The sequence below is a fragment of the Mustelus asterias genome, chromosome 6 (genome assembly GCF_964213995.1).
Source record: "Mustelus asterias chromosome 6, sMusAst1.hap1.1, whole genome shotgun sequence".
Lineage (NCBI taxonomy): Eukaryota > Metazoa > Chordata > Chondrichthyes > Carcharhiniformes > Triakidae > Mustelus > Mustelus asterias.
The window spans coordinates 66534575-66560464 of NC_135806.1; the positions used below are offsets into that span (position 1 = coordinate 66534575).

The following is a 25890-nucleotide window of genomic DNA, read 5'->3' on the forward strand; positions in this document are numbered from 1 at the left end:
CATCTGCCCAGCTTCTGCTGTGATAATGACAGTGAAGCTCAGCATTCATCTTTTCACGGAAGCTGACAGCAACTTTGGAAGTTTGCACATCTGTTTGTGCATGTTTGTGTTGCACTGGAAATCCTCTTGACTTAGTGCCAAATATGAACCGCTGTTGCACCACTGACTGCAAAGTCTGGCCATGGACGTAATTTTCTCCAAAAAATTCTAAGTGTAAATGGAAGGTTTTCTCACCTGTTTTTCCAGTGGGGTAAGTCATGGTAATTTACGGCACCCTGTACAATACAGAGGTTGTCATGTGAATCTCACCAGTAGTGGGTGGGTGGAGTCTTAGCACGCCCATGAGGCTGGTAGCTGAAGTCTAGGGGCATCATTGTGCAAGCGCCCCAATCTCCCAGTAAACTGTGTATGTACACTGTATGCACAGTGTACTGGGAGATATCGTTGCCTGGCTGGTCAACTGCCTACCCCTATTTGGAGCTTGCCCCATCATGGCCCCATCCCTTGGCACTGCCTGGTGGGCACCGACCACCCAGGATGCTTCAATGGTGTCTGGTCCCACCGGCGAGGCCATCACATCTTGTCCCTGTTGGTGGAGACCATTTGTGTTCCTCACTGGTGAGGATCTTCACCGGCGAGGGGACTAAGGTAATTGATCCTGGTCTATTGTGTCTATTGTGTAATACTTTAAAGATAAGGGCGTGTTAATGACATGTTGTACATGTAACTAATATTTAAATCAGGCTGATTTTGCTGGCAGAATGGGGCCAGAAAGATCATGAGAGGCGAGAAGTCAGATGCGAACCCGATTTTTCACCCCTCGCCCTATCTTACCGCCTCACTGTGCCAATTGACTGGTGTGGAAAACTGGTAAGATCCCGCCCCATATGTTTTATTGATGTTCGTTGGTGGGTAATTATTGGCCAAGACATCAGGAAAAATCCCCTGTTCTACTTTGAATAGAGTCCTGAATCTTTGACATCTACGTGAGATGACAGATGCTAGTTTAACAGGCTCATCCGAAAGACATCAGCCGCTGACAGTGTAGTACTCCCTCTGCAATGCACTGATGCGTCAGCTTAATTTTTGTTTAAGCCCTGAATTAGGGTGGCACGATGGCATAGTGATTAGCACTGCTGCCTCACAGTGCCAGGGACCTGGGTTCAATTCCGGCTTGGGTCACTGTCTGTGTGGAGTCTTCCCGTGTCTGCGTGGGTTTGCTCCGGGTGCTCCAGTTTCCTCCCACAGTCCGAAAGACGTGCTGGTTAGGTGCGTTGACCATGCTAAGTTCTCTCCCAGTGTACCAGAACAGGCGCCGGAGTGTGGCGACTAGGGGATGTTCACAGTAACTTCATTGCAGTGTTAATGTAAGCCTACTCGTGATACTAATAAATGAATTTTAAACTACTCTGATCACTAATTCAAGGCTGATACCTACAATTGATATTGAATTTGCAGCTGCATGCAATGTTAAATTTAGGTTTACAGATTAGAGATCTGAAAAGTTGCTCCCCAACTATTACCATTTAAATTGTTTACAAAATCTTTCCCCAAAATGTTTTATCACTAGCACCATTTTCATATTCATGGCCTTTAGAACATGATTAACACACAAAAATAAAGAATAATTGGCAATGAAACCTCATTATTACAACAGTAGATCGCATTGTCAATTGTAAAATGAAGCACTGAGGCAGCGGATGAGTTTGCTAGCAGTGGTAGAGTAAAGGGGGGGCCACATGCACAAGACTTGGGTCTGAGGAATGAAGGATGCAAGAAGGGACACGACTGGGGAGTTCTGATAGAATTGGAATGGGACCACAGAGATTAGAAAATAAAGGGCAAGAATGAGGATTTTATTTTAAATTAAATCTGTTGGGGGACTGAGACAGCATTGACCAGTGAGGATAGATGCAATGTGCATGAGAGCAGCAAGCATAGAATCATAGAATCCCGACAGTGCAAAAGGAGGCCATTCAGCCCATCGAGCCCGCACTGACAATCCCACCCAAGCCTTATCCCCATAAGCCTATGTATTTACCCCTACTAAGGGGTAATTTAGCATGGTCAATCAACCTAACCCGCACACCTTTGGAGTGTGGGAGGAAACCCATGCAGACACAAGAGAATGTGTAAGCTCTATGCAGACAGTGATCGAGGCTGGAATTGTAACTGTGTCTCTGGCACTGTAAAGCAGCAGTGTTAGCCACTGGACCACAGCTGAATTTTGGACACATTGGAGTTTATGCAGCGGTATACAATGGAAGACAGATGTTGAAATTGAATTTAGAGGAATGAAACATGTGGATAAAGATTTCACTGTGGTAGGCAGTGTTATGGGATGGACATTTGTTGTCTTGATGATGAATGGGGTACGGTTTTTAATCAGGGCTTCTGGTTGAACAGAATGCCAAGACTTTTTCATGGCTTGATATAGCCTGAGCAAAACGCTGAGGAGGGTACGGAGGCAGTGACAAGGGAGCAGACTAGAGTTAAAAGTGATCATAGGGCCATAAGACATAGGTGCAGAAGTAGGCCATTCAGCCCATCAAATCTGCTTCACCATTCAATTGATATGATAATCCTCAACCCCACTTTCCTGCCTTATCCCCATAACCTTAATTCCCTTCCTGATTAAAAATATCTATCTTAACGATCCAGCCTTTACAGCCCTCTGTGGTAACGGATTCCACAGATCCACTAGCCTCTGAGAGAAGACATTCCTCCTCATCTGTGTCTTAAATGGGTAACCCCTTACTCTGAAATTATTATGCCCTCGAGTCCTAGACTCTCCGACAGGGGGAAACAACCTTTTGGCATCTACCTGGTCAACCCCCGTGAGAATCCTATGGGCCCGATTTTTACCATCAAGTTGCGCCTGTTTACGGGCGTGAAAACTTGGTAAAGTCGGGCGTGAGGCGAGTAGTACAATCCGTGCCCGTTCCCCCTTTACCAATGTCTGAAAATGGCCGCATTGGGACCGTGTCCGAAACAGGCGTGCCGGCAATTTAAATGTATTTGCATTCATTTCAATTGTCTTAATGGGCTGCACGCCCAAACTTATGGGCACTTCCCCCTTTACCACTGCATTCGCCCGTCCAGATTCGGCGCGAAACAAACATGGTCTGCAAAGGTCCAATTCGGGCGCTCCAGTTTCTGAGGAGGTAAGTTCAGAGCTTCCGGCGGCTCACTGACTCAGATCGGTGGTTGGGGGAGTCGGGGAGATGGGTCAGATGGCTCTCTGGTGGGGGGAGGAGGGAGTTGGGTCAGATGGCTCTCTGGTGGGTGTGGGGAGGGGAGGTGGGTCAGATTGCTCTCTTGTGGGAGGGACGGGGGGGTCTGCTGCCACTCTGCGTTTGATCGGTGGGGGGGGAAGGGGGGGTCCACTGCCACTCTGCATGCAATCGGTGGGGGGGCGGGGGGCGTGGGAAGTGGGCTGTGACTGGTCTGCGTAGTGGGGTGGGTGGGGAATAAGGGGGTCAGTTATGTTGTGGGGGTGAGGCAATGTTTGTGGGGGCCAGGGAGTAGGCATTATCCAGCCCGGGCGCGATGTGGCAGGGGAGCGCTTTTCTATATTTTTACTGCGCATGCGCAGTTGAAGGTTCCGATTGGAGCAGCAGTGTCTCGGGCATGATAAGCCCCGCCCACAGGCTTCGGCAGCTCGATTCAGAATCGCTGCCATTTTTTCAGGCAGAAATGGGGGCGCCTGAGAACGGGTCTAAAAGTTGGATCCGAAACACTCCCAGTTTCAAGTCCGCCCAGCACTTCGAATTTAAATGGTCAAATAGGACCCTATATCTCTCAACAAGGTTGCCATAATCTCCTGGAAGAAATTTGGAAACATTCATAACTTAACGTCACAGGTAATCTGATGGCACGGAGAAAGCTGAGAGTCATGGAGAACAGCAGTAAAGCAAGGGTGAAGCTGGGCATGATCAGGATGCAAACCGAAACCGACTGTGTACCTGTGAATGTCACTGAGAACAACATGCTCTTATCCTCCATGTTCTTATGTTCTTCATGCAGGAGTCGATTTTCAGATGAAAACTTTGATTGTCGATGGAGAGCAAACGGTGTTGCAGTTGTGGGACACTGCAGGCCAAGAAAGGTAGTTCAGAAATGAGCAAGTTTGAAATTAATGAAACAACATATATATTGAAGCCAAGTCTGCATGCAAGATGCATGTTTTATTTTTCATGTCATCAGCTTTTGGGCAGCATCTTGGTAAGGGACAGAAAATGGAAAAGAGGTCATTGCCATCTGGTGCATATCTCAAGCCTTGCCAGTAAATAGAAGAATGTGATGATGCAATCTGTGATGTGATCTTAAAAAAAAATCTTCCAATCTATTCACTGAATCTCAACTAGAAATAACACTAGTCCAGTGCTCCTGAGTTTAGAATGCATGAAAATGCTTCATGGTTTCCAATGCATTTGTGGTATATTTCTACATTCAGTTGTGGCGCCTGCAAAGCCCCATGCGTGCAGTCGATGGCAGCTGATATGAAGGGGAAGCCTGCTGTCCTGGCAAAGTCACATGCACACTCTGCCTGCTCCTCTGTGGGCAGAGAGAATACAATATAATGCTCTCTCCTGGCATAAGGAGAATCAGTTTTTTCCCTTCATACTTCAGTGGTTGTTAACTCGATGATAGTTATAAAAACAGAGAGTGCTAAAATACTCAGGCAGCATCAATGGAGTGAAATAGAGTGTTAACATTTCAGTTTGATTTTCTTTTGATCAGATCTGAGAGAAGCTAGAAATGTAATAGATTTTGAGCAAGTGGAAGTGGGAAGAACAAAAGGAAAGGTCTGTAAATGGATAGGAGACAGAAGAGATTAAATGACAAAAGATTTCACTCTACAAAAGCCAAATGAGTCAGGCAAAGAATCAAAAGATGTGTCTAGATGAGGTTTAAATGGCTAGATGACTGCAATTTGAATGCAAAGTGAAGGAATAATGAAATAACCAAGGAAAAAACAAATTGGCAAAATAAACCTAAAATGAAACAAAATGGTGGCAGTTGTCATGATCTAAAATTGTTGAACTTGATGTTGAGTTCTCCATTGTTTCTGCGAGCGTGACTGAGCTACCTGATGTTGGTCATTTCAATTCTCTACCTTACTCTCATTCTGACCTTTCCATCTTTAGCCTGAATAGGCTTTCAACTACAGTGTTCTGGGCTTAATATTGAGTTCAGCAATTTTCGATCGCAATCTCTACCTCCTATTTGTTTCATGTCCATTTTATTTTTGTTTGCTGCTTCAGTTCCTTCCAATATCATTCATTATCCCTTTACGTTGATTCTGGAAGGCTGTTACCTACTTCATCTGGGCACACCTTTGTTTCTTTACCTGTCCCATCACTGCTCCCTTTGGCCTTTTGTATCTTGACACTTTTTGTCATTTAAGTTCTCCTGCCTTCTAGCTGAACATAGATCTTCGCTTTGTTCTTCTGCACCCACCCACTTGTTCATAAATTGTTATATTTTCTATCTTTCCTCAGTTCTGATGAAGGGTCAGCAACCTGAAATGTTCACACTGTTTCTCTCCCTGGATGTTGCCTGATCAACTGGACATTTCCAGCAATTTTTGTTTTTATTTTTGATTTCAAGCAGAGTCAGTATTTTGCTTTTACATTTTTGAGATATTCGAACTTATTCCAGCTTGGAAAGATCCCAATGGCATGATCACTTTCACAGCAACTGACAGTGCTGCTCTGAAGTGTTGACACTGCTTCTCTCCCTGGATGCTGCCTGATCAGCAGAGTATTTCCAGAGTGGTCTTGAGTGTGGTCCACACAGAAGTGTACACATGCAGTGCAAGTTTGCTACCAAAACACCACCTGTATCAGCCAAGGTATGGACACTCCAGAGCTGAACACTGCAGCGTGGATTCCTGAAATGGATTCAATTTGATCAAAGTAAACATTTACACGCTTAATTACGCATAATGTGTTAATATCTCCAATAATGTATTCGTTCAATAGTATTCATTTTTTTTCGGGTAATGAAATTGGTAACAGAGAAACGGGCACCAAGATCCTTTTGGCTTGGGTCACTGTCTGTGTCGAGTCTGCACGTTTTCCCCGTGTCTACATGGGTTTCCTCCGGGTGCTCTGGTTTCCTCCCACAGTCCGAAAGACATGCTGGTTAGGTGCATTGGCCATGCTAAATTCTCCCTCAGTGTACCCGAACAGGCACCGGAGTGTGGCGACTAGGGGATTTTCACAGCAACTTCATTGCAGTGTTAATGTAAGCTTACTTGTGACACTATAAATAAACTATTGTTTATGTTTCAGATTTCGGAGTATTGCCAAATCGTATTTTAGGCGTGCGGATGGCGTTTTATTGCTATATGATGTCACCTGTGAAAAAAGTTTCCTCAATGTACGAGAGTGGGTTGACATGATTGAGGTGAATGATCCTGTTTTGATGTTAGATAGATTTAAGATATATTAGGCTGAATGCAACATGGTTAATGTAAACTGACTGGGGAAGGATAACCTATCCTGACAAATTGTGCTGTGAATATTGAGCCTCACCTTCCTGTGCATTTATCATGAAACCAGTTGCACAGTTCCCACAGCTTTTAATCCATTGAAATTGTACTTGGCGCATTATTTAGGAACATTACTTCTATCTTGTAAAGTCCAGTGCACAGGTCTCATATTGATATACCATATTCTCACTTTTATTAATCTTACGTCAGTGTTCTATTAAAACTCTCTGCTTATTTTTCTCTCACCCTCCAATTTCCTTGGCTACACACCATGTGATCCAGCTGAAGTTTTGAAGGGTTTCTCCTGCCTTTGTTCCGGGGTATCCGTGACTCTTCTACCGAACATAAAGTGGATCTCCATAGAAATTTACCCTTTTTGGCTTAGAAGGTGAAAGGCTACTGCCACACCTCAGCATTAAGGAAGCATGCGGGAGCGACATAACCTGGTCCACAAGAAAAGGGGTTTGTCATTCCAATGTGACCTGTTGGATTGAGAATTCCTTAATGTGGGAAATCGTACTGTGTGATAGAATATATTGAAGCCCAGCATACTGCAGTATGCCACTCGCTTATGATTTGGTGAACTTATCGGGGCTCATATTACAAATAAATGTCAACTTTAAACAAAAATAAATGAACTACCAAATTTAAAGGAATGTAGATAATATTAGAAATGAACTGCACTTAATGGTAAGTGATTTGGATCTGTCAGACCTTCCAGAAAGGAGCACAACTTCTTCAGAGACAGCATATTTGGGGGGGAGCTGAAGCAAAATAAATGCTGGCAGGGGAAAGAAAGCAAAGTGCTTTGTCATTTTCAGCATTTTCTCTTTTTATAACATGGAGAAATAACGGCATAAATGATAACTACATTAGTTACACTATCACATTGTTTGTGTGTAACACTGGCACAATGAAAATGCTGCTTGGTTTTCCAGTTCCATTCAATCCCAAAATGTAAAACAAAATTGCCGAACTGTACTTCTAAAGGGTAACACCCCTTTAAGTGAAGAGGCGCAAGAAAAACATATATAGTAATGACTTGCCTGTGATTATAAGAAGACATTATGGGAACCTTATTCATTTTTGTTTAATTTAAAGGAATCGACCAATGAAAATATTCCGATCATGTTAGTGGGAAACAAAGCAGATCTGAGAGAGAGGGCGATGCAAGAAGGACAGAAATCCGTCCCTGTTAGCTACGGAGAGAAACTGGCCATGGTAAGAATCAAAGAACTGAAACACTAAAAATCATAGAGTCCCAACAGGAGGCCATTCGGCCCATTGAGTCTGTACCAACCACATCCCACCCAGGCCCTATTCACCTAACCCCACACATTTACCTTGCTCATCTCCCTGACATGAGGGGAAATTTAGCATGGCCAATCAACCTATACCGCACATCTTTGGACTGTGGGTGGAAACCGGAGCACCCGGAGGAAACCCACGCAGACACTGGGAGAAAGTGCAAACTCCACACAGACAGTGACCCGAGGTCGGAATTGAACCTGGGCCCTGGTGCTGTGAGGCAGCAGTGCTAACCACTGTGCTGCCATGCCGTCCTATGTTGTTATATGTCTGGGGAAATTGGATGTAAAGTAAAATATAGTGAATTTTTCTGAGTGTCATTATACTCTTCAAAGTATAGGCACACACTTCAGAGCAATCAATCTCTCAAAAGCTGAGAAAAACACTGATTTGCTAGTTCTCTAACCATTAACTAGAAAATTTTGAGAGGAATCTTTACTGGCAAAGAGAAGTGTGTTTGAATACAAGAGAGAGTTATATCTCCTAAAGGTGCTGCCTGGCAAGGATCCTGATATCGTCCCATCCACTTTGGGTTTCATCCAGTTGGCTTTGAGTGCACGTGGAGAACCCTTGCTACTGTTGGATATTTTAAATATTCAAATAGCAAGGGGATGGGCACCTAGATCTCACTGAAGTGAGTCAAAATCACTAACCAGCAGTGGATCAGATCTCTCACCATGAATGACCAGCAGTGCCTCAGGAGGCTCAGGCTTTTACAGCAGGTCACTGATAACATTTTCAGCCTCCTTCCCAGCGGTCAAGTGGGCATGCATTACCAATAGTTGTCAAGGTATCTGTCACCGGAGGCCTATTCTTCTCCACCCCCTCCCCCATCCTCAAACTGGGACTCCTGCCTTTCCCTAGCTTGTGGCCCTCTTCTGCATGGAGAGAGGAGCAGAACATTATGAGCATTAATAATGGCTTCTGTGGATACCAGGGAAGGACAATATTCCTTGAGGATGACTGGGAGGAATGAGTGCAGGAAGGCACTGGGATGAGGTGTGTATTTGCTGCTAACGTGCGAATGTAAGGTACCTGAGAGAGAAATGAGTGGAGCTGTAAGATATGTTTCTCAGAAGAGTGCTGTGCAGGAGAATCTGGGAAAGTCCGTGTGTGGAACTTGGCACCTTCTTGACACTTACTTTTTGCATCTTCCTGAGATACTGGATTCTCTTGATGCACGCTTTCCAGACTGGGGGAATTGGTGGACACACGTCTGCTGTTGGCTTATTTGATCAACTGATCAAGTTGCCTGGTTGGCGAGGCTGTCCTCTTTCTCCCATTATTGAAAGGTCACCTCACTGCAGCTCTTCAGATCCTGCTGCAAGTCTTCCAGGTAAGAGTGAGCGACCCGGAAAACTGCTTTCCCAGTCCTCCTCTCTATTCCTCTAGTTGCTGCAGACTCAAAAGTCTATCTACAAGTGACCCATTGTAGATAAAGACTATTCAAAACCCATTCTTTGACAGACCCAGCACATCATCCCACCCGATTGCCCAGGGAACCCAAAAGCAGAATGCTAATATCATGGTTCAGTTTAACAAGAGTCCAGTGGGTTCCCCCACCTGCTAATGGCCAGCGACCATCAGTTTGAAATGCTGTCCTGGCTGCAATTTTAAGGATACCAAATTATAAGAGTGAGTCTTATTCATTTTGTTTTTGTTTTCTTGACAGACATACAACGTGCTGTTCTGTGAAACAAGTGCGAAGGATGGTTCAAACATTATTGAAGCAGTGCTTCACCTCGCTCGGTAATCATTGAATTTATTAATTAGATTAACGGGACCATGGAATCATACATGAGATGGAGTAAACAGACAAAGACAACTTGATAGAATGTTCAGATAGTAACACACACTACCCCTGAATAACCCTCCTGGCTAACTAGCTGTCTGTTCTCGACTAAGTAAGCAAACAAAGAATTTTACATTAGATTTCTGTGGATACTGGGGTAAAAAGATGTACAGACCTATACTCATTGGTCTGGATATACTTGAGGGAGAGAGTTAATAGGGAATGACGGGGGTGAATTTTGATTGTTCTTAATTAACATGAGAGATCAATGTGCAGGCCTTACCTTACATCAATATACTAAAGTTACAAGTCAACAAATGGGACTGGATTGGGTGGCTGAGCTAAAACACATGAAAGGTAATGATTGTTCTGGTTGCGGTCTGAGAAGAAGCAATGATAATTTACCTTCCCCATCACCATATGTGATCAACAGTTATTCAGCGATTCTAAAGTAATATGTACATTTTCATACAGACAAAAAACACTCAATTGTGTTTCTGGGTTTTGTACCACAGTAGAGGTAATACTGAAAAGTCACAGTCCCACTGAGGACCCCTCCTGGCTTGGAGAACATATTGGAAAAGTAGACATACCACCAATGATTTTCCAGCTATTAATTTAAAATAATTAATTTTTAAATGGTTTAAAATTGCATGTGTTGGACACCTGAATTTCTAATTTCTCTGACTGGATGAGGCTCCTCCAGGAGCATGAAATCAGAGAATTACTGTTTTGGATTGAACTATTTTCTTGCATTTAAATTTAATCATGGGGAACACTGACATCATCCAGGTAGATGTCATCCAGCTGTAACATTTTATGGCTCTTGTTTATTGGACAAGATATCAGTGCCGAAAAAAAACAGCGTTTACCATCTGGACACTGCTATTCTTGTTTATATGAAGGTATGATGAAATCATTTTATTAATGGCAATAATTAGCAGAGTCATATGATCCAGTGGTTTGATGTCATGCAAGTGATGGTGACCCTGACTACAATCTCCATTACGCGGTTTTCAACATTCTGGCTTCCACTTTCAGATATTTTTGCTGCTTCCACTTTATGGCATCTTCTTTAAATGATTTGCTGAATATGTTGAGAGAGGGGCTAGGTAGATGATTAGCTCCCACACCTTCACCGATGTTGCTCTAAGCATATGGCAGGAGGTGCAGAAGAAAGATCTGGAACAATTTTCTCTGATTTTTCCTTCAGGCCCTTTAGGGAAGTGCTTGGATTCTACTCGGCACCTTCCAGTGTAACCATGGCCCAGATTGGGAACTCCTACATGACAGAGCATAAATATAAAACAATGCTCCATTGTACTATCTGCTACTTATATTCAACCCAGATCGTGATTTTCCTTTGCTGTTTTCAAATGAGTCACACCTCCTGTTATATGGAAAAGTGAATTAAATTTTTAATGCTGAATGTTTTGAACAAGATATGGGACAAGCACAGCATAATTTTTTGATAGTTTTGTATGTATTTAGGACAAGTGGGGATTCATGACCAGTGTTCTACTTTATTGAAGGACTCTATGCAGCCTTTTTTTTCCTGAATATTGGTTACTTGTTTCAATGAGTGGGTTTGTAGTTAAGATTTTCCTGTCACTGGTTTTTATTGTGTTATTCCAGTTTGTTCATTTTCAGCTCTGGGCAGTTCTGCAAATTCCTCTATATCCTCGGTGTTCATGGGCAAAAGGGAAAGAGAAAAGACTTTCCAAATGCTAACTGGACCGGATTCCCGCCCCCATTTCCGGCAGCAGCAACTTTGACCAGTGTGGATGCATTCTTGACCTGGCTGGCTCTATTGTGGCATTGGGCTATCCAGCCCGCTGCAATTTATATGTAGTCAGGCCAGTTTCTCCATGTTTTGTGCTTCAGCGCCCCTCAGAGGAGTCGTGAACCATAGTCAGGATTTGGAAACCTTTTGAAGGGTCATTTCAAATGGTCTTACCCATACCGTAAGAAGTTTAACAACACCAGGTTAAAGTCCAACAGGTTTATTTGGTAGCAAAAGCCACACAAGCTTTCGAGGCTCTGAGCCCCTTCTTCAGGTGAGTGGGAATTCTGTTCACAAACAGAACTTATAAGACACAGACTCAATTTACATGAATAATGGTTGGAATGCGAATACTTACAACTAATCCAGTCTTTAAGAAACAAAACAATGGGAGTGGAGAGAGCATCAAGACAGGCTAAAAAGATGTGTATTGTCTCCAGACAAGACAGCCAGTGAAACTCTGCAGGTCCACGCAACTGTGGGAGTTACAAATAGTGTGACATAAATTCTGATTCTAGGATCGCATGAGAAACTTGATGTCTGTGTCGATATGCGCGATCTTCTTGGCGATCCTCTCCACTTGGAGCCGGCAGTTTGCGGTGTCTATGGTAGTCATGATGTGGAGATGCCGGCGTTGGACTGGGGTAAACACAGTAAGAAGTTTAACAACACCAGGTTAAAGTCCAACAGGTTTATTTGGTAGCAAAAGCCACACAAGCTTTCGAGGCTCTGAGCCCCTTCTTCAGGTGAGTGGGAATTCTGTTCACAAACAGAACTTATAAGACACAGACTCAATTTACATGAATAATGGTTGGAATGCGAATACTTACAACTAATCCAGTCTTTAAGAAACAAAACAATGGGAGTGGAGAGAGCATCAAGACAGGCTAAAAAGATGTGTATTGTCTCCAGACAAGACAGCCAGTGAAACTCTGCAGGTCCACGCAACTGTGGGAGTTACAAATAGTGTGACATAAATTCTGATTCTAGGATCGCATGATAAAGACTCAGGAGGACAACGAACACAATGAGACAGCCAATGAACTGGAACAGCCGACAGAGAGATCCGCAGTGCATCCGAAGAGGAAAGAGTCGAATTGGACTCCTCCGGAAGGCCGCTGCCCTCGACTTGACATGTATGCCCAAGCCGTCAGGAGGTGCGTCAACACCAAATTCATCAGCCGCACTCACAAGACAGCCCCGAACATCACCCAAGCACAACGTAACGCCATCCACGCTCTCAAGACCAACCGCAACATTGTCATCAAACCAGCAGACAAAGGAGGGGCCATCGTCATACTGAACAGAACGGATTACTGCAAAGAAGTGTACCGACAACTCAACAACGAGGAACACTACAGACAGTTACCTGCAGATCCGACCAAAGAACACACCCGTCAACTCAACACTCTGATCAAGACCTTTGATCCGGACCTTCAGAACACCCTCCGTGCTCTCATCCCACGTACTCCCCGCGTTGGAGATCTCTACTGCCTCCCGAAGATACACAAGGCAAACACACCCGGCCGTCCCATCGTATCGGGCAATGGGACCCTGTGCGAGAACCTCTCCGGCTATGTCGAGGGCATCCTGAAACCCATTGTACAAAGAACCCCCAGCTTTTGTCGCGACACGACGGACTTCCTACAGAAACTTGGCACACATGGAGCAGTTGAACCAGGAGCGCTCCTCGTCACAATGGATGTCTCAGCACTCTACACCAGCATCCCCCATGACGATGGCATTGCTGCAACGGCCTCAGTGCTCAGCGCCAACAACTGCCAGTTTCCAGATGCAATTTTACATCTCATCCGCTTCATCCTGGACCACAATATCTTCACCTTCAACAACCAGTTCTTCATCCAGACACACGGAACAGCCATGGGGACCAAATTTGCACCTCAATATGCCAACATCTTCATGCACAGGTTCGAACAAGACTTCTTCACCGCACGGGACCTTCAACCGGTGCTATACACTAGATACATCGATGACATTTTCTTCCTTTGGACTCATGGTGAACAATCACTGAAACAACTCTATGATGACATCAACAAGTTCCATCCCACCATCAGGCTCACCATAGACTACTCTCCGGAATCGGTTGCATTCTTGGACACGCGCATCTCCATTAAGGACGGTCACCTCAGCACCTCACTGTACCGCAAGCCCACGGATAACCTCACGATGCTCCACTTCTCCAGCTTCCACCCTAAACACGTTAAAGAAGCCATCCCCTACGGACAAGCCCTCCGTATACACAGGATCTGCTCGGATGAGGAGGATCGCAACAGACACCTCCAGACGCTGAAAGATGCCCTCATAAGAACAGGATATGGCGCTAGACTCATTGATCAACAGTTCCAACGCGCCACAGCGAAAAACCGCACCGACCTCCTCAGAAGACAAACACGGGACACAGTGGACAGAGTACCCTTCGTTGTCCAGTACTTCCCCGGAGCGGAGAAGCTACGGCATCTCCTCCGGAGCCTTCAACATGTCATTGATGAAGACGAACATCTCGCCAAGGCCATCCCCACACCCCCACTTCTTGCCTTCAAACAACCGCACAACCTCAAACAGACCATTGTCCGCAGCAAACTACCCAGCCTTCAGGAGAACAGTGACCAAGACACCACACAACCCTGCCACAGCAACCTCTGCAAGACGTGCCGGATCATCGACACAGATGCCATCATCTCACGTGAGAACACCATCCACCAGGTACACGGTACATACTCTTGCAACTCGGCCAACGTTGTCTACCTGATACGCTGCAAGAAAGGATGTCCCGAGGCATGGTACATTGGGGAAACTATGCAGACGCTGCGACAACGGATGAATGAACACCGCTCGACAATCACCAGGCAAGACTGTTCTCTTCCTGTTGGGGAGCACTTCAGCGGTCACGGGCATTCGGCCTCTGATATTCGGGTAAGCGTTCTCCAAGGCGGCCTTCGCGACACACGACAGCGCAGAGTCGCGGAGCAGAAACTGATAGCCAGGTTCCGCACACACAAGGACGGCCTCAACCGGGATATTGGGTTTATGTCACACTATTTCACATAAATATTTCTGCTTTTTTCCTCCTGAGTCTTTATCATGCGATCCTAGAATCAGAATTTATGTCACACTATTTGTAACTCCCACAGTTGCGTGGACCTGCAGAGTTTCACTGGCTGTCTTGTCTGGAGACAATACACATCTTTTTAGCCTGTCTTGATGCTCTCTCCACTCCCATTGTTTTGTTTCTTAAAGACTGGATTAGTTGTAAGTATTCGCATTTCAACCATTATTCATGTAAATTGAGTCTGTGTCTTATAAGTTCTGTTTGTGAACAGAATTCCCACTCACCTGAAGAAGGGGCTCAGAGCCTCGAAAGCTTGTGTGGCTTTTGCTACCAAATAAACCTGTTGGACTTTAACCTGGTGTTGTTAAACTTCTTACTGTGACAATACCACTACGCCACTGCCTCCCCTTAATTCCAGGGATCCTCTCCTGATTACTCTTTCTTCAATCAGGAGAAACCTCTTTACCTGACAGTTGAATTCACTAGCAAGTAAAGTGATTCAAAGGCAAAACTCTTGGCACTGGTGCCTTCTCAAACGTTATTTACCCTTTCAATTCTGATTTGTAGAAACACTAGTCTTTCAAAACATTCCCCGTGTGGAATGGACACTTGCCTGGGTATAGTTCCATGGTCACTGTCAGTCCAGTGATTCCTTGCCCAAAGTGCCATTCTGCACAATAATAAAAGCAAAATACTGTTGATGCTGGAAACCTGAAATAAAAACAAAAAATGCTGGAAAAAGTGAGCAAATCTTGCAGCATCTGTGGGGAGAGAAACCATTAATGTTGAAGAGTTATACGGACTTGAAACATTGGGCTGAATTTTCTAGCCATTCACATTGGTGGGATTTTCTGCTTCCACTGCAGTGAACGGAGTTTTGGCTGAGCACCAAATTCCCTGTCCTTGCTTGTAGCGGTGGCTGGGCGTGAGTGGCCCGATTATTCCGGCCGTTAACTCTGTTTCTCTCTCCACAGATAGTGCCAGACCTCTTGAGTTTTTCCAGCATATTCTGTTCTTATGTCATCTTTCATTTGTGAGCTGAGCCAAGCATCATCATCAAGCCCAAGTTTTCACTCAGCATTGACAGGTTTGGACTCTCCAGCAGAAGCTAATGGAAAGGGTTCAGTAGCAGGAATGTGTTTTCCTTGATTCTGGAGTGCCGAGTTAAACTGCAGTGCTTCTCTGGCTGAGATCAGATAACTCGGCATAGACTGAACACTGAAATGGAACCTTACGGTTTGTAGGGCTTAGTACTACACCAAAAAACTGACATGATCGTAGCAGAACTTTGTGAATGTTGGTGTTTGAACACCTGCCATGTTACATCTTCCGATCTTCATCTACATTTCACTGAGCAGTACATAGATTGAAGATGCGTCTTGTGTAAATGATGATATGTAGGGATGTAGGGATATGGGGGTAGGGTGGGATTGTGGTCGGTGCAGACTCGATGGGCCGAATGGCTTCTTTCTGTACTGTAGGGATTCTATGATTTAAAACTTTCTGCTTTTGTGACCATACACATATTTGAATAATTTAATACTGGCAAATCATGTCAATTGGCTATCTATCTGAGCGATTTTTCTTTTGTGCTTATCGAGGCAAGAAATGTTAGTGTTGCAGACTGCAATGCTCTTTCCTGTTAGGCACCCAGAGTAAGCATGAGTCATTGACAAGCCAGGAGTTGCATAATTGGATACAAAATAAAACTATCCTGTTAAAAAAAATTGTACTATGGTCCCAAATTCAGATTTCACTTAAAGCAAGGTGAAATCTTCCTTCTTTATGGTACACAATAAGGGCAAGCTGGATTCCTGCTATCTCACTATAAATTAGTCTTTACCATAACTTTGTGATTGATAAATCTGACATTCCATTCCACAGGGAAGTGAGGAAAAGAGCAAATGAAGAAACAGATGAGGACTCTGTAGCTAGTTTATCTAGCACACACTTGAACAAGAAGATGCCCATGAAAAATTGTTGCACGACTTAACTATGAAGAAGAATCAATAATTGAACTTTTTTTTGCATTTTTTGTGATCAAGATACATTATTTAGCACCTTAGAAAATACTGAAGATGGAAGTTACAGTAATGAAGCTGAAATATGAAGGGTCAACCAAATGAAAAGGCAGTGGAGGAGCAAGATGAAATTAGAGTTTAAAATAAGATATAGTTAGCTATGTTTGTACTCCGTTTATTCCAATGAACAATGAGATCAGTCTGCCTCAATCTTGTAAAAGCATTAGCCAGCAAGATGGGTATTTGAAGCAAAGGTGTGTTGGTCTCTAATTATATTTGTATATAAATGGTCTTATTTACATTTCAAATTTAAAAGATGTTTCTAGAAATAATGCTGCTTCCTAAAATTGTATTTTGAATATCATTTTGTCTCCTGTTATCGCCATAAATTTATTTATTTTTAATAAACAAAATCAATGTGAACATGGCCTTTAGAAATGTAAATAAATTATTTATGTGACTGAAGGAGAAGGATGTTAGGTGTTCTGCAACACTAGTGGACTTTATTAAATGATACATTGCATTTCATTATGTTTTGTCAATCCATAATAATTTCCTTTGGGGTGGGAGGCTATTGTATGGAGCCTACAAGAGTCCAAACTATGGCATTTGGGTGACCAAATTAGACAGGATGAGAAATTTTGAATTCACGACAGCGCATTGAGACATATAGATAAAGTCAATGGCATGTTTATGGTATGTCGGGCATTTTGCTGTCCTGTGGCAGATTCATATGTGTAATACATTTGCAAGCTGAGAGTACCCGGTAGTGTAAGTTTTAAAAATAAAGTCCTATCTTAAAGCCAGTGGCACTCAAGAAACTCGTTCCACCTGATTTGGATTCTTTTGAAGGTGGTGTGCACCAGTTGGCTTTGTGGCAGTTATGTCTCAGGTCACCAGTTTTCCTTGTTGAACTCGAAAACACAAGAGAGGGGAGCAGGAGAATGGACTCTCAGACTGGCAAGGGTGTGCTAGTGGTTGGGGCAGGGAGTAGGGTCAGTGGCATTGAAGTGGGAAGGGTCTGGCATCCTGGGGGAGGTGGCAACAGTCAGTCAAGGTAAGAACATGAGGGGCCTAAAGGATGGTGTCAGTACTGTCTGCAGGTGGTGGACATTTCTGGGTGTTGGCTGGCAGAGTCCTTACAGGGGTTTGAGTTCATCTATATTTCAATTATTCATTCTGAGGATAATTTGAAAGATATCCTTTACAATGCATAGAAGAGAGGGCCAGAAAGTTCAATCATATCCCTCAAAATGGCAAGTGCAACACTGGACACCAAGATGAATAATCAATAAAGAATGAACAAAATGTACAGCATTGTTTCTTTCACAATAACAGAAATGTCCCTAACTCCACGGTTGATATGAATTGAAATGTGTCAGTACATTTGACTTTTTTTAAATCATGAGATGTGAGCATCTCTGGTTAGACCAGCATTTACCCAATTGTCCTAGTGGTGGTGTGCTGCTGCCATGCAGAGTGAGAAGACCCATAGTTCCAGAATTTTGATGCTGTGACAGTGAAGCAACAGCATTATAGTTCCAAGTCAGGGTGGTGTGTGGTTTGGGGGGGTGCTTGAAGGTGGTGGGGTTCCCATGCATCTGCTGCCCTTGTCCTTTTAGGTGGTAGTGTGGAAGATGCTGTCGATGGAGCCTTAGTGAGTTGCTGCAGTACATCTTGTGGATAGTACATACTTTTGCTACTGCGCAGCGGTAACTTATATCAGCAAATAATAATGCAGACATGAATAAAGTAAAACCAGTGTATTGTGAAATATTTACGTATAAAATTTTAGTTTTGAAAAACACCTGTGCCACCTTTTTGCTCTTGATAAGTTGGAGTTGGGCAGGAAAGTTGTGGCCATGATGCAGAATCTTTCCATTTGACCAGGAGGTTCTTTATGGTCTACTCCAGTGACAGCTTATGCTGGGTTTTAGTACTGAAATACCTCCCATCGCAGAATCACCTATTTCCTGTGCATGCCACCTGCACTTAAATTTTAATTGCATTGGAAATGGGAAAAAGCAGGAGGCACATCTCGGGCTCCACCGTCATGAACAGCATGCCATGGACAAAATTTCACCTGATAAAGCACGTTGGTTGTTTCTAATGTCCTCATGTTGCACTTGCCTTTGTCTCTCCTACTTCTATCCTTTGCCCTTTTTTTTGTTCTCGATCATTTTGACTGGTGGGTGGTGTGGTGCAGAGAGGAGCCACCAATTACTCCAAAAATTGTAGATACGTGTGGCAGTTCAGGCAAAATATGATCCACAGCAATGTCCTTGCCATCAACACTCCCAATCACTTGTGCTTCGTTTCCATCATGCTTTCTATCCCCTCACAGCACAAACCCTGTTCCTTCCTATTATAAAACACTTGTTCAATTGCTATATTCCCTCAGTTCATGGTCACTCGTTTGTGTGCTGCCTGATCACTTTGAATATGCTCAGAGTAATTATGCATGAAAGCTTGCCATCAACAAGTCCAGGCAGCAGGTGACCGGGGGGAGGGGGAGGGGTCATCCAACCCAACTGCCCCTCTACCGCGACTATATTCACGGCCAGGTGTCCCTGGAGAGGGAGCATGCGGTGTCTGAGGGCATCGTTAATGAGAAGACCCATAGTTCCAGGATTTTGACGCTGTGACAGTGAAGCAACAGCATTATAGTTCCAAGTCAGGGTAGTGTTTGGTTTGGGGGGGGGGGGGAGCTTGCAGGTGGTGGGGCTCCCATGCATCTGCTGCCCTTGTCCTTTTAGGTGGTAGTTTGGAAGATGCTGTCGCTGGGCACCACAGGGACTGGGGTGCATTATTGACCCCTTTAATCACGTTCTGATTTGATGTTTTAAGTTTCCATTCCACTTTGTCCTTCGTTTCAGGTGGTTCCCCTTCCTTTGGGAGCTGCCCCTTTTAATTTGTCCCCTTGTTAATTTGAGTCCGTTTATTTGGTTGGCCAAAAAGATTGGTAATTCTGCATGATGATCTCTGTCTGATTTAGGAGGCAATCCAAGGCCTCATATAGTTCAGGTATTTTGAAGAGGTAGTAAAATATTTTATGGCATGTATCAACTCTTTACTGATTTACTGGTACTGCCCTAAAATGACCAGCGACATATCAGGCCTATGTATTTCTACTAGTTGGAGTGAAAACTGAATTATAGTAGCAAAGTAAAGGGTTTGGGGTGAGCATGTGGTAGTGCAGATTGGGGCAATGAGGCCCTTTAAAATAGAGTGTTCAACCTTACTGCTCTGTTCCTGTTGATCAACATTTCCCACTGTGGGTTAATAACTGAAGCACCAGGTGGGAGCCTCATAGTTCATGTAAATCTGAGTCCAATTATGTCGATGGAACCCAGATTAGATTTGACATTGAGCCTGATTGGGGAAGTCTTTTCCTTGGGCTGAAGCAGATGATCAGCAGCTGTTAGGAACATAAAGATCCTCCAAGGTAAATCAAGTTCTCTCCTTTGTAAAACTCCTCTAGAGCACTCCACGCCACTTGGAAACCAATGCCTTCCCTCTGCTTGACTTAAAAAAAACATTGTCCTTTCCAGGGCTGTGGTGAACAATCCCCCTGTGGATGCCAGTTGGGACCTGCGGCTGCTCAACTCCTGCTCCCACCCACTGGATAGCTGACACTTTTTACCCATGTTGGGCAGACAACAGACAGGTTGTAAACAGCAGATGAGGCCAAGTTAAAATACACTGGGCTTGAAATCCTGGTCTGATTGAGTACTCTTCACTTGGCCTTACCTGATACTGAAAGTAATACAAAATGAAATTTTGAATTAAGAATAACCAGAACAGAGTGGCACAGTGGTTAGCACTGCTGTCTCACAGCGCCAGGGACTCGGGTTCAATTCCGGCCTTGGGTAAATGTGTGGAGTTTTCACACTCTCCCCGTGTCTGCGTGGGTTTCTTCCGGGTGCTCTGGTTTCCTCCCAAAGTCCAAAGATGTGCATGTTAGGTTGATTGGCTATGCTAAATTGCCCCTTAGTGTCAGGAAGATTAGCAGGATAAATGTATGGGGCTATGGGGTTAAGGCCTGCGTGGGATTGTTGTTGATATAGGCTCGATGGGCTGAATGGCCTCTTTCTGCACTGTAAAGATTCTATGATTTCTAACGTTCAAGATCTTGCTTCCTAGGAACTGGCCACAATGAAGTTGAAAGGAATTCCATATAGGTGTGCACAAATACTTTGAAATTTATAACCTTTAATAATACATTTGGAGCCAACTCAGTTGGAAGCAGAATAGGTCACTATCAGCTCAGCATAATAGAGAAAGGCTGCATGCTCCTCTGAACCATTGCCTAATGAAACTTGTTTATCACCACAGGCATTTTACTGGGAATCATGTACAACAACAAGCTACAAACCACCGTAATTAAAAAAAAACTATTGTCAGCGTTGAGTGAGCTTATTTCTACAGGGGCACAAATTGGACCAGTTAAAGATGGGGACAAAGCAATTATCGAACCAGTTTGAGGCAGATTGTTATAGCCAGGATACTGAAAATGCAGGAGTTTATACTTCTGCTGATTGCTACCCAGTGACTCACGCTGAGACCATTATTAGTGGAGAAAAGAGCATTGCACTCAATTGTGAGATCTTTACAGCCTGTGAACAATCACTTTATGCACAAGGAATAGCCAAGTGAGTAAGATAATCATGAACAGCAGAGAAAAATATTGGCAAACTGTCCTAGCCTTATTGGTACAAACATTTCACATTCATTATTTTTTTCTTTAACAATAAATTAGGGGCTAAAATGTGTATGTTAAACAAAGAATGGCCTGGGCCATGTATATTATCAGAATTTAGTGGTTAGCAATGCTGCCTTACAGCAGCAGAGACACTGGTTCAGGGATACTGAGTGACTGGAGTTTGCACTTTCTCCCTGTGTATGCATGGGTTTCCTCTGGTTTCCTCCCACACTCCAAAGACGTGCAGGTTAGGTGGATTGGCATACTCGTTCGCCCCTTTGTGTCAGGGAGATTAGCAGGATAAATACGTGGGGTAATGGGGATAGGGCATGGGTGGAATTGTTGTCAATATAGGCTCGATGGGCTGAACGGCCTCTTTCTGCACTGTAGGGATTCTATGATTCTATGAATTTCATCCATTCAGTGAGATCTTAATGTGGGACTATCTGATGGTTTAGATCTGATCTGTACTTTGTAGCAACAAATCAACTTTGGCTGATTATACCCGAATGATTCACCCTGATGTTTCCACATTGTTGCTTACGGGAGCACAACAACTGTTTCCCCTTAGATGATCAATAGTTTTTGTGCCAAATTGACTTTGAAGGTTAAGAGTTACATAGACTTGAGGTTTTCAAAATATTAAGGGGAATAGAGTAGATAGAAAGTATTTCCACAAGTTGGAGTTTCGGGTGAGGATCTTCAGCCCCTGCTCAGGCTGGGAATGGAGACTGACAACCACTTTCCTGGAGACGTGGGGGGCAGGGAGCAGCGAATAGTCTGTTCAGACTGTGAATCGCCACTTCAGGCCTATTCTAGGAGTCTGAATGTGATTTTGCAGTCTACTCCAGGCTGCATTCCTGGGGCACTGGCAGCCTACAGGCATCATTCCTGGGGCGGTGACAGTCTCCAGGCAGCATTCCTGGGACCAATGTTGCACTGGCTGTCTGGATGCCCTCGTGGCCCTGTGGGGAGATTTCTTCAACACCACCCCTGGTCATTCATTGGCTGGTCCAGGGAAAATCACAGATGAGTGATTCCTTCCCATGCAGCGAAATTGACAGAAAATCTAGCAAAGGATATGGGGCAAATGCAAATATATGGAGTTAGGTAGCTGATCAGCTAGAACACATAAAATTGTAGAACAGGCTCGAGGGGCTAAATGGCCTACTCGTGTTCCCAGGTAACCTTTGCAGCAATAGAATGTCATTTTTTATTAATATTCACAACAGTAGACTGAAAAATCTAAGCACCCACAGTTCCTCAGTCCTGCCAATGTCAGAAAGCAACTGGGGGTCTGGGGGTGGGGAGTTGAGGGTTATGGGGATGGCTATGGGAGAAGTTCTGGGTGGGGGCTGATGCAAGGGTGGGGAGCCAGTGTGCTAGGGTATTGAGAGCTGGAATTAAGTATCATTAAATAAAACATTTAAAATTATTTAAAACTTTTACCAGTCACTGAGCTGAAGACAGACCTGAAGGGACATGTCTTCAGCTTGTTATGTTCATCAAAAGGGGTGTGGCTTTGTTGGCATATTACCTTGTCACTTGGTCTCAATCCACTCTCACTTCGCTGATGGGTTAATGCTGCAGCCAGCAGTTTCTGCTGTAGCTTACAAAAAGGTTAAGACCGCAGTGTTAAACACAGTCAGAGGCATACACGTCTGCCTTGCCACTGACCACAAAATTTGGGCTATTGTTTTTTTAATAGTTTTAAATAACCTGTGAATTGTAGCATGTGCTAAGTCAGGATTCTAGCAAGGGAGAGCTGCAGGCAAATCAAGGTATTTATTTAAAAACTAGTTTATTTACACTATTTACAGCATGTACATAGTACAGGGAAGGAACTCTCCTCTGGGCTATCTGTCACTGCCTACAATACCTCGCCCATGACTGCCTGATATCAGTGCCACATCATCATTAGCACGCTCATTTTGTTAACTCTTTATCCTACACTGTGTTCCAAAGTCTGTCTTCAACTTCTAAAACTGCCAGGGTGGAATTTAGAGTCATTCTCTGGATTATTAGCTGAGGTCTCTGATCACCAGTCCATTAATCTATCCACTACAATATCATACCTACCGATATCAGAATTTTGCCTATGACCTTTGCTAGACTCCACTTTAGGGTCAGGGGAAGGTCATCACATTTAAATATGAGTGGCAGGCAACTACATGGGGAGGATGACACAGCAAGAAATCAGAGAAAGAAACGAGGAATTTTGATCCGCATTTATATAGGTCGACACATGATGAATGTCCACTTTGAGAATGTACTGACGTTCGTGTACACAAGGCAAAGTAGGCACTTTCATGATGGCAGGAGAGTCAAGTGACTATTTTATTAAAAAAATCATTGTCATTTCCATGTATCTGTTTTAAATAGAGTTTTGTTCTGAAACATATTCTAATTGTTTACCTATTGCCTGCTAAGACCTCCCAGTATAAACCTTCCAACATCCGATCACTATTGGTTGTTTTCCTCTTTTGTCACAGTGGTAAAGGAATATCTTTATGAGATGCAGAGGCACAATTCATTATTTCTTGTTTCTTCACATTATTCACAATTTCTTATTTGTCTTATCTGTCCAGTTTTCATGCAGCTCAATAACCATAGGCCCTATTTTCCTTTTGTGGTCAGGACATCATTGGTCCTGTTTCTGGGTTCCCATCCCATTCCCAGGGGGAAGCAGTCACGGGCCTCAGTTTCACATGGATGAGCTGCAGGTAGGTTGGGCAGCTAATTAACAGTCATGGGGGCGAGCATGGAGGTGGGACTGATTGAGTGTGGGCCCATAGCAACCATTACAATGGCTGTCATTCTACTGAGGAAATTGAAGAAACAATGATGGGAGAGGAAAGGCAGTGGAACGACACCTGGGGCAGGACTGGCTCTTGCTTCGCTAATGCTGACCTGGAATGTCTGCAGTGAGTGAGGGAAGTGAGGTCCTTTTTCAGGATGGTGGAAGGGAAGATTAGCCCTCCAAACCAAACAGAAAAGGATTGAGGATACAGAGACTGTCAAGAGGAATAGTGTCCAGTACAAGGAAATGTTCAATGACCCTCTTAGTTCTAGCAAGTTGCGTGTAATGTCAGACACTAATGACAAGTCTTTGGGTATTCAACCTGCAGCAGACAGAGGGAATTGACTCCTGAGTAAGGGTCAGAGGCCTCGCGCTATTGAGGACTTGCCAGAACTGATACATGCTGCATAGGTCACAGAGGCCAGCAAGTCATTGTAGTCTCTTCAGGAGAAAAATACCCACAATAGCTGAGAAAGAGTGCTGGCAGGAGGAGGAATGCTTCATCTCCACATTGTCAGTGGCATGGAGGAAGGAACCACAGAGATTGTCGGGTTTGCCCCACAAGAGCAAAATGGGGAAGGGGAGATGTGCATTCCCGGTGAGGAATCTGAAATGATATCGAAATCTGTAGATGAAGGGGGTGAGTGCACTCCTCCCTCTGCAATAGCATGCCAAAGATCCAGCTATACTCGGGAAGCCTTGGCACTGCAGATGTTTCTGCTCTCAAGAAGTTGGTTCTCGTGAACTCTTCTTGTGTCACCTACAGGTTCTAATAAGGAGGGGCAATGCCAAGACCTGTCATGGCACCAGGGCACTTGCAAGTAGCAGAGGCAGCAGAGCCAACATCTTCACATCATTCAAGCAGACCCTCCACTAGTGCAATGCATTCATATCAGTGGTCCTTGTGAAACTATACAGGATGGCACTGGATGAAGACTATAGTACCAGTGAGCAGGAGGATGTGACAGAGGCAGCAATAGCTGTGAGCAATCCTCCTCACAGGATGGAGGGCAGATTTAGCTGGGCACAGATGCAGGATTTCGGGCATCACAGGAAAAGAGGCTCTATTTTATGAATCTCATTGTGATTGCAGATCAGTTGATTGTTGATGGACTTGAAGTAGGCCATTTTCCAAAAGCCATATTTTTATTATCTCATCAATATTCACCTCATTAAACATATTCATTTATTGGACTGATTGGCACCATTCATAACGTGCCCACAATGCAGAGGGGAACACCCGAATGGACATTCGTTTAAATCCCCCTCTGCACAGCTGAGAGACCTTTAATTTCAAAGCCGACAAAAGATCCTTATTCTGCCCAGCAACAGCACGAAGCTGCATTTTAAACCGGCCTTTGGCCAGAAGATCGGGATATCTGCGAGTCAAGACCTGGCAGTGGGATATATGGCATAACTGTACGGTCAATAAAATATTAGGGAATAAAATGGCCAAGGCAGGCAAAGAAACTTAATAAACCAGGATAAAAAGAATAAAAGATTAGATTAAATCCCCCTACACACAGCAGGACAAAATGACATTAACACCTAATCTCGCAAGCATAGAATACAGGCACAAAACAGCAGAGGTCGATTTAGATAAGGGGACACATCGAGAGGATAATGGGAAACACATTAAAACACCGGGGCAAGAACAGGCAGTCCCATTAACACGGACACACACCATACAGATGCAAATTGACAAGTCTCTCAGGGAACTTCCTGATCAGACAGGCCACTTTTTAGGGATTGTAAAAATGTATGAGCAAATGTTCCCGCTCGAATTTGGATTCCTATAAATATCCAGAGCAAATGTGTAACTATTGAGATCAACGTGGCCAAGCCACTGTTTCTGAGCTGGCTACGCAGTTCTCCCTGGGATCCCAGTAATTGTACAATAAAGAAAAACGCTTTG

At 44.0% G+C, this 25890-nt stretch overlaps 1 protein-coding gene across 1 annotated transcript in view; it reads left to right on the top strand.

Moving 5' to 3' along the window:
- rasef (RAS and EF-hand domain containing) overlaps window positions 1–17000 on the top strand; it is a 69050-nt gene extending 52050 nt beyond the window's left edge. The window contains exons 14-18 of the mRNA XM_078215400.1: window positions 4027–4108; window positions 6300–6414; window positions 7601–7720; window positions 9480–9556; window positions 16337–17000. Coding sequence (XP_078071526.1) covers window positions 4027–4108; window positions 6300–6414; window positions 7601–7720; window positions 9480–9556; window positions 16337–16445 — 503 coding nt within the window. The 3' untranslated portion in view covers window positions 16446–17000. The remainder of the gene's footprint in view (window positions 1–4026; window positions 4109–6299; window positions 6415–7600; window positions 7721–9479; window positions 9557–16336) is intronic.
- The last annotated feature ends 8890 nt before the right edge of the window (window positions 17001–25890 follow it).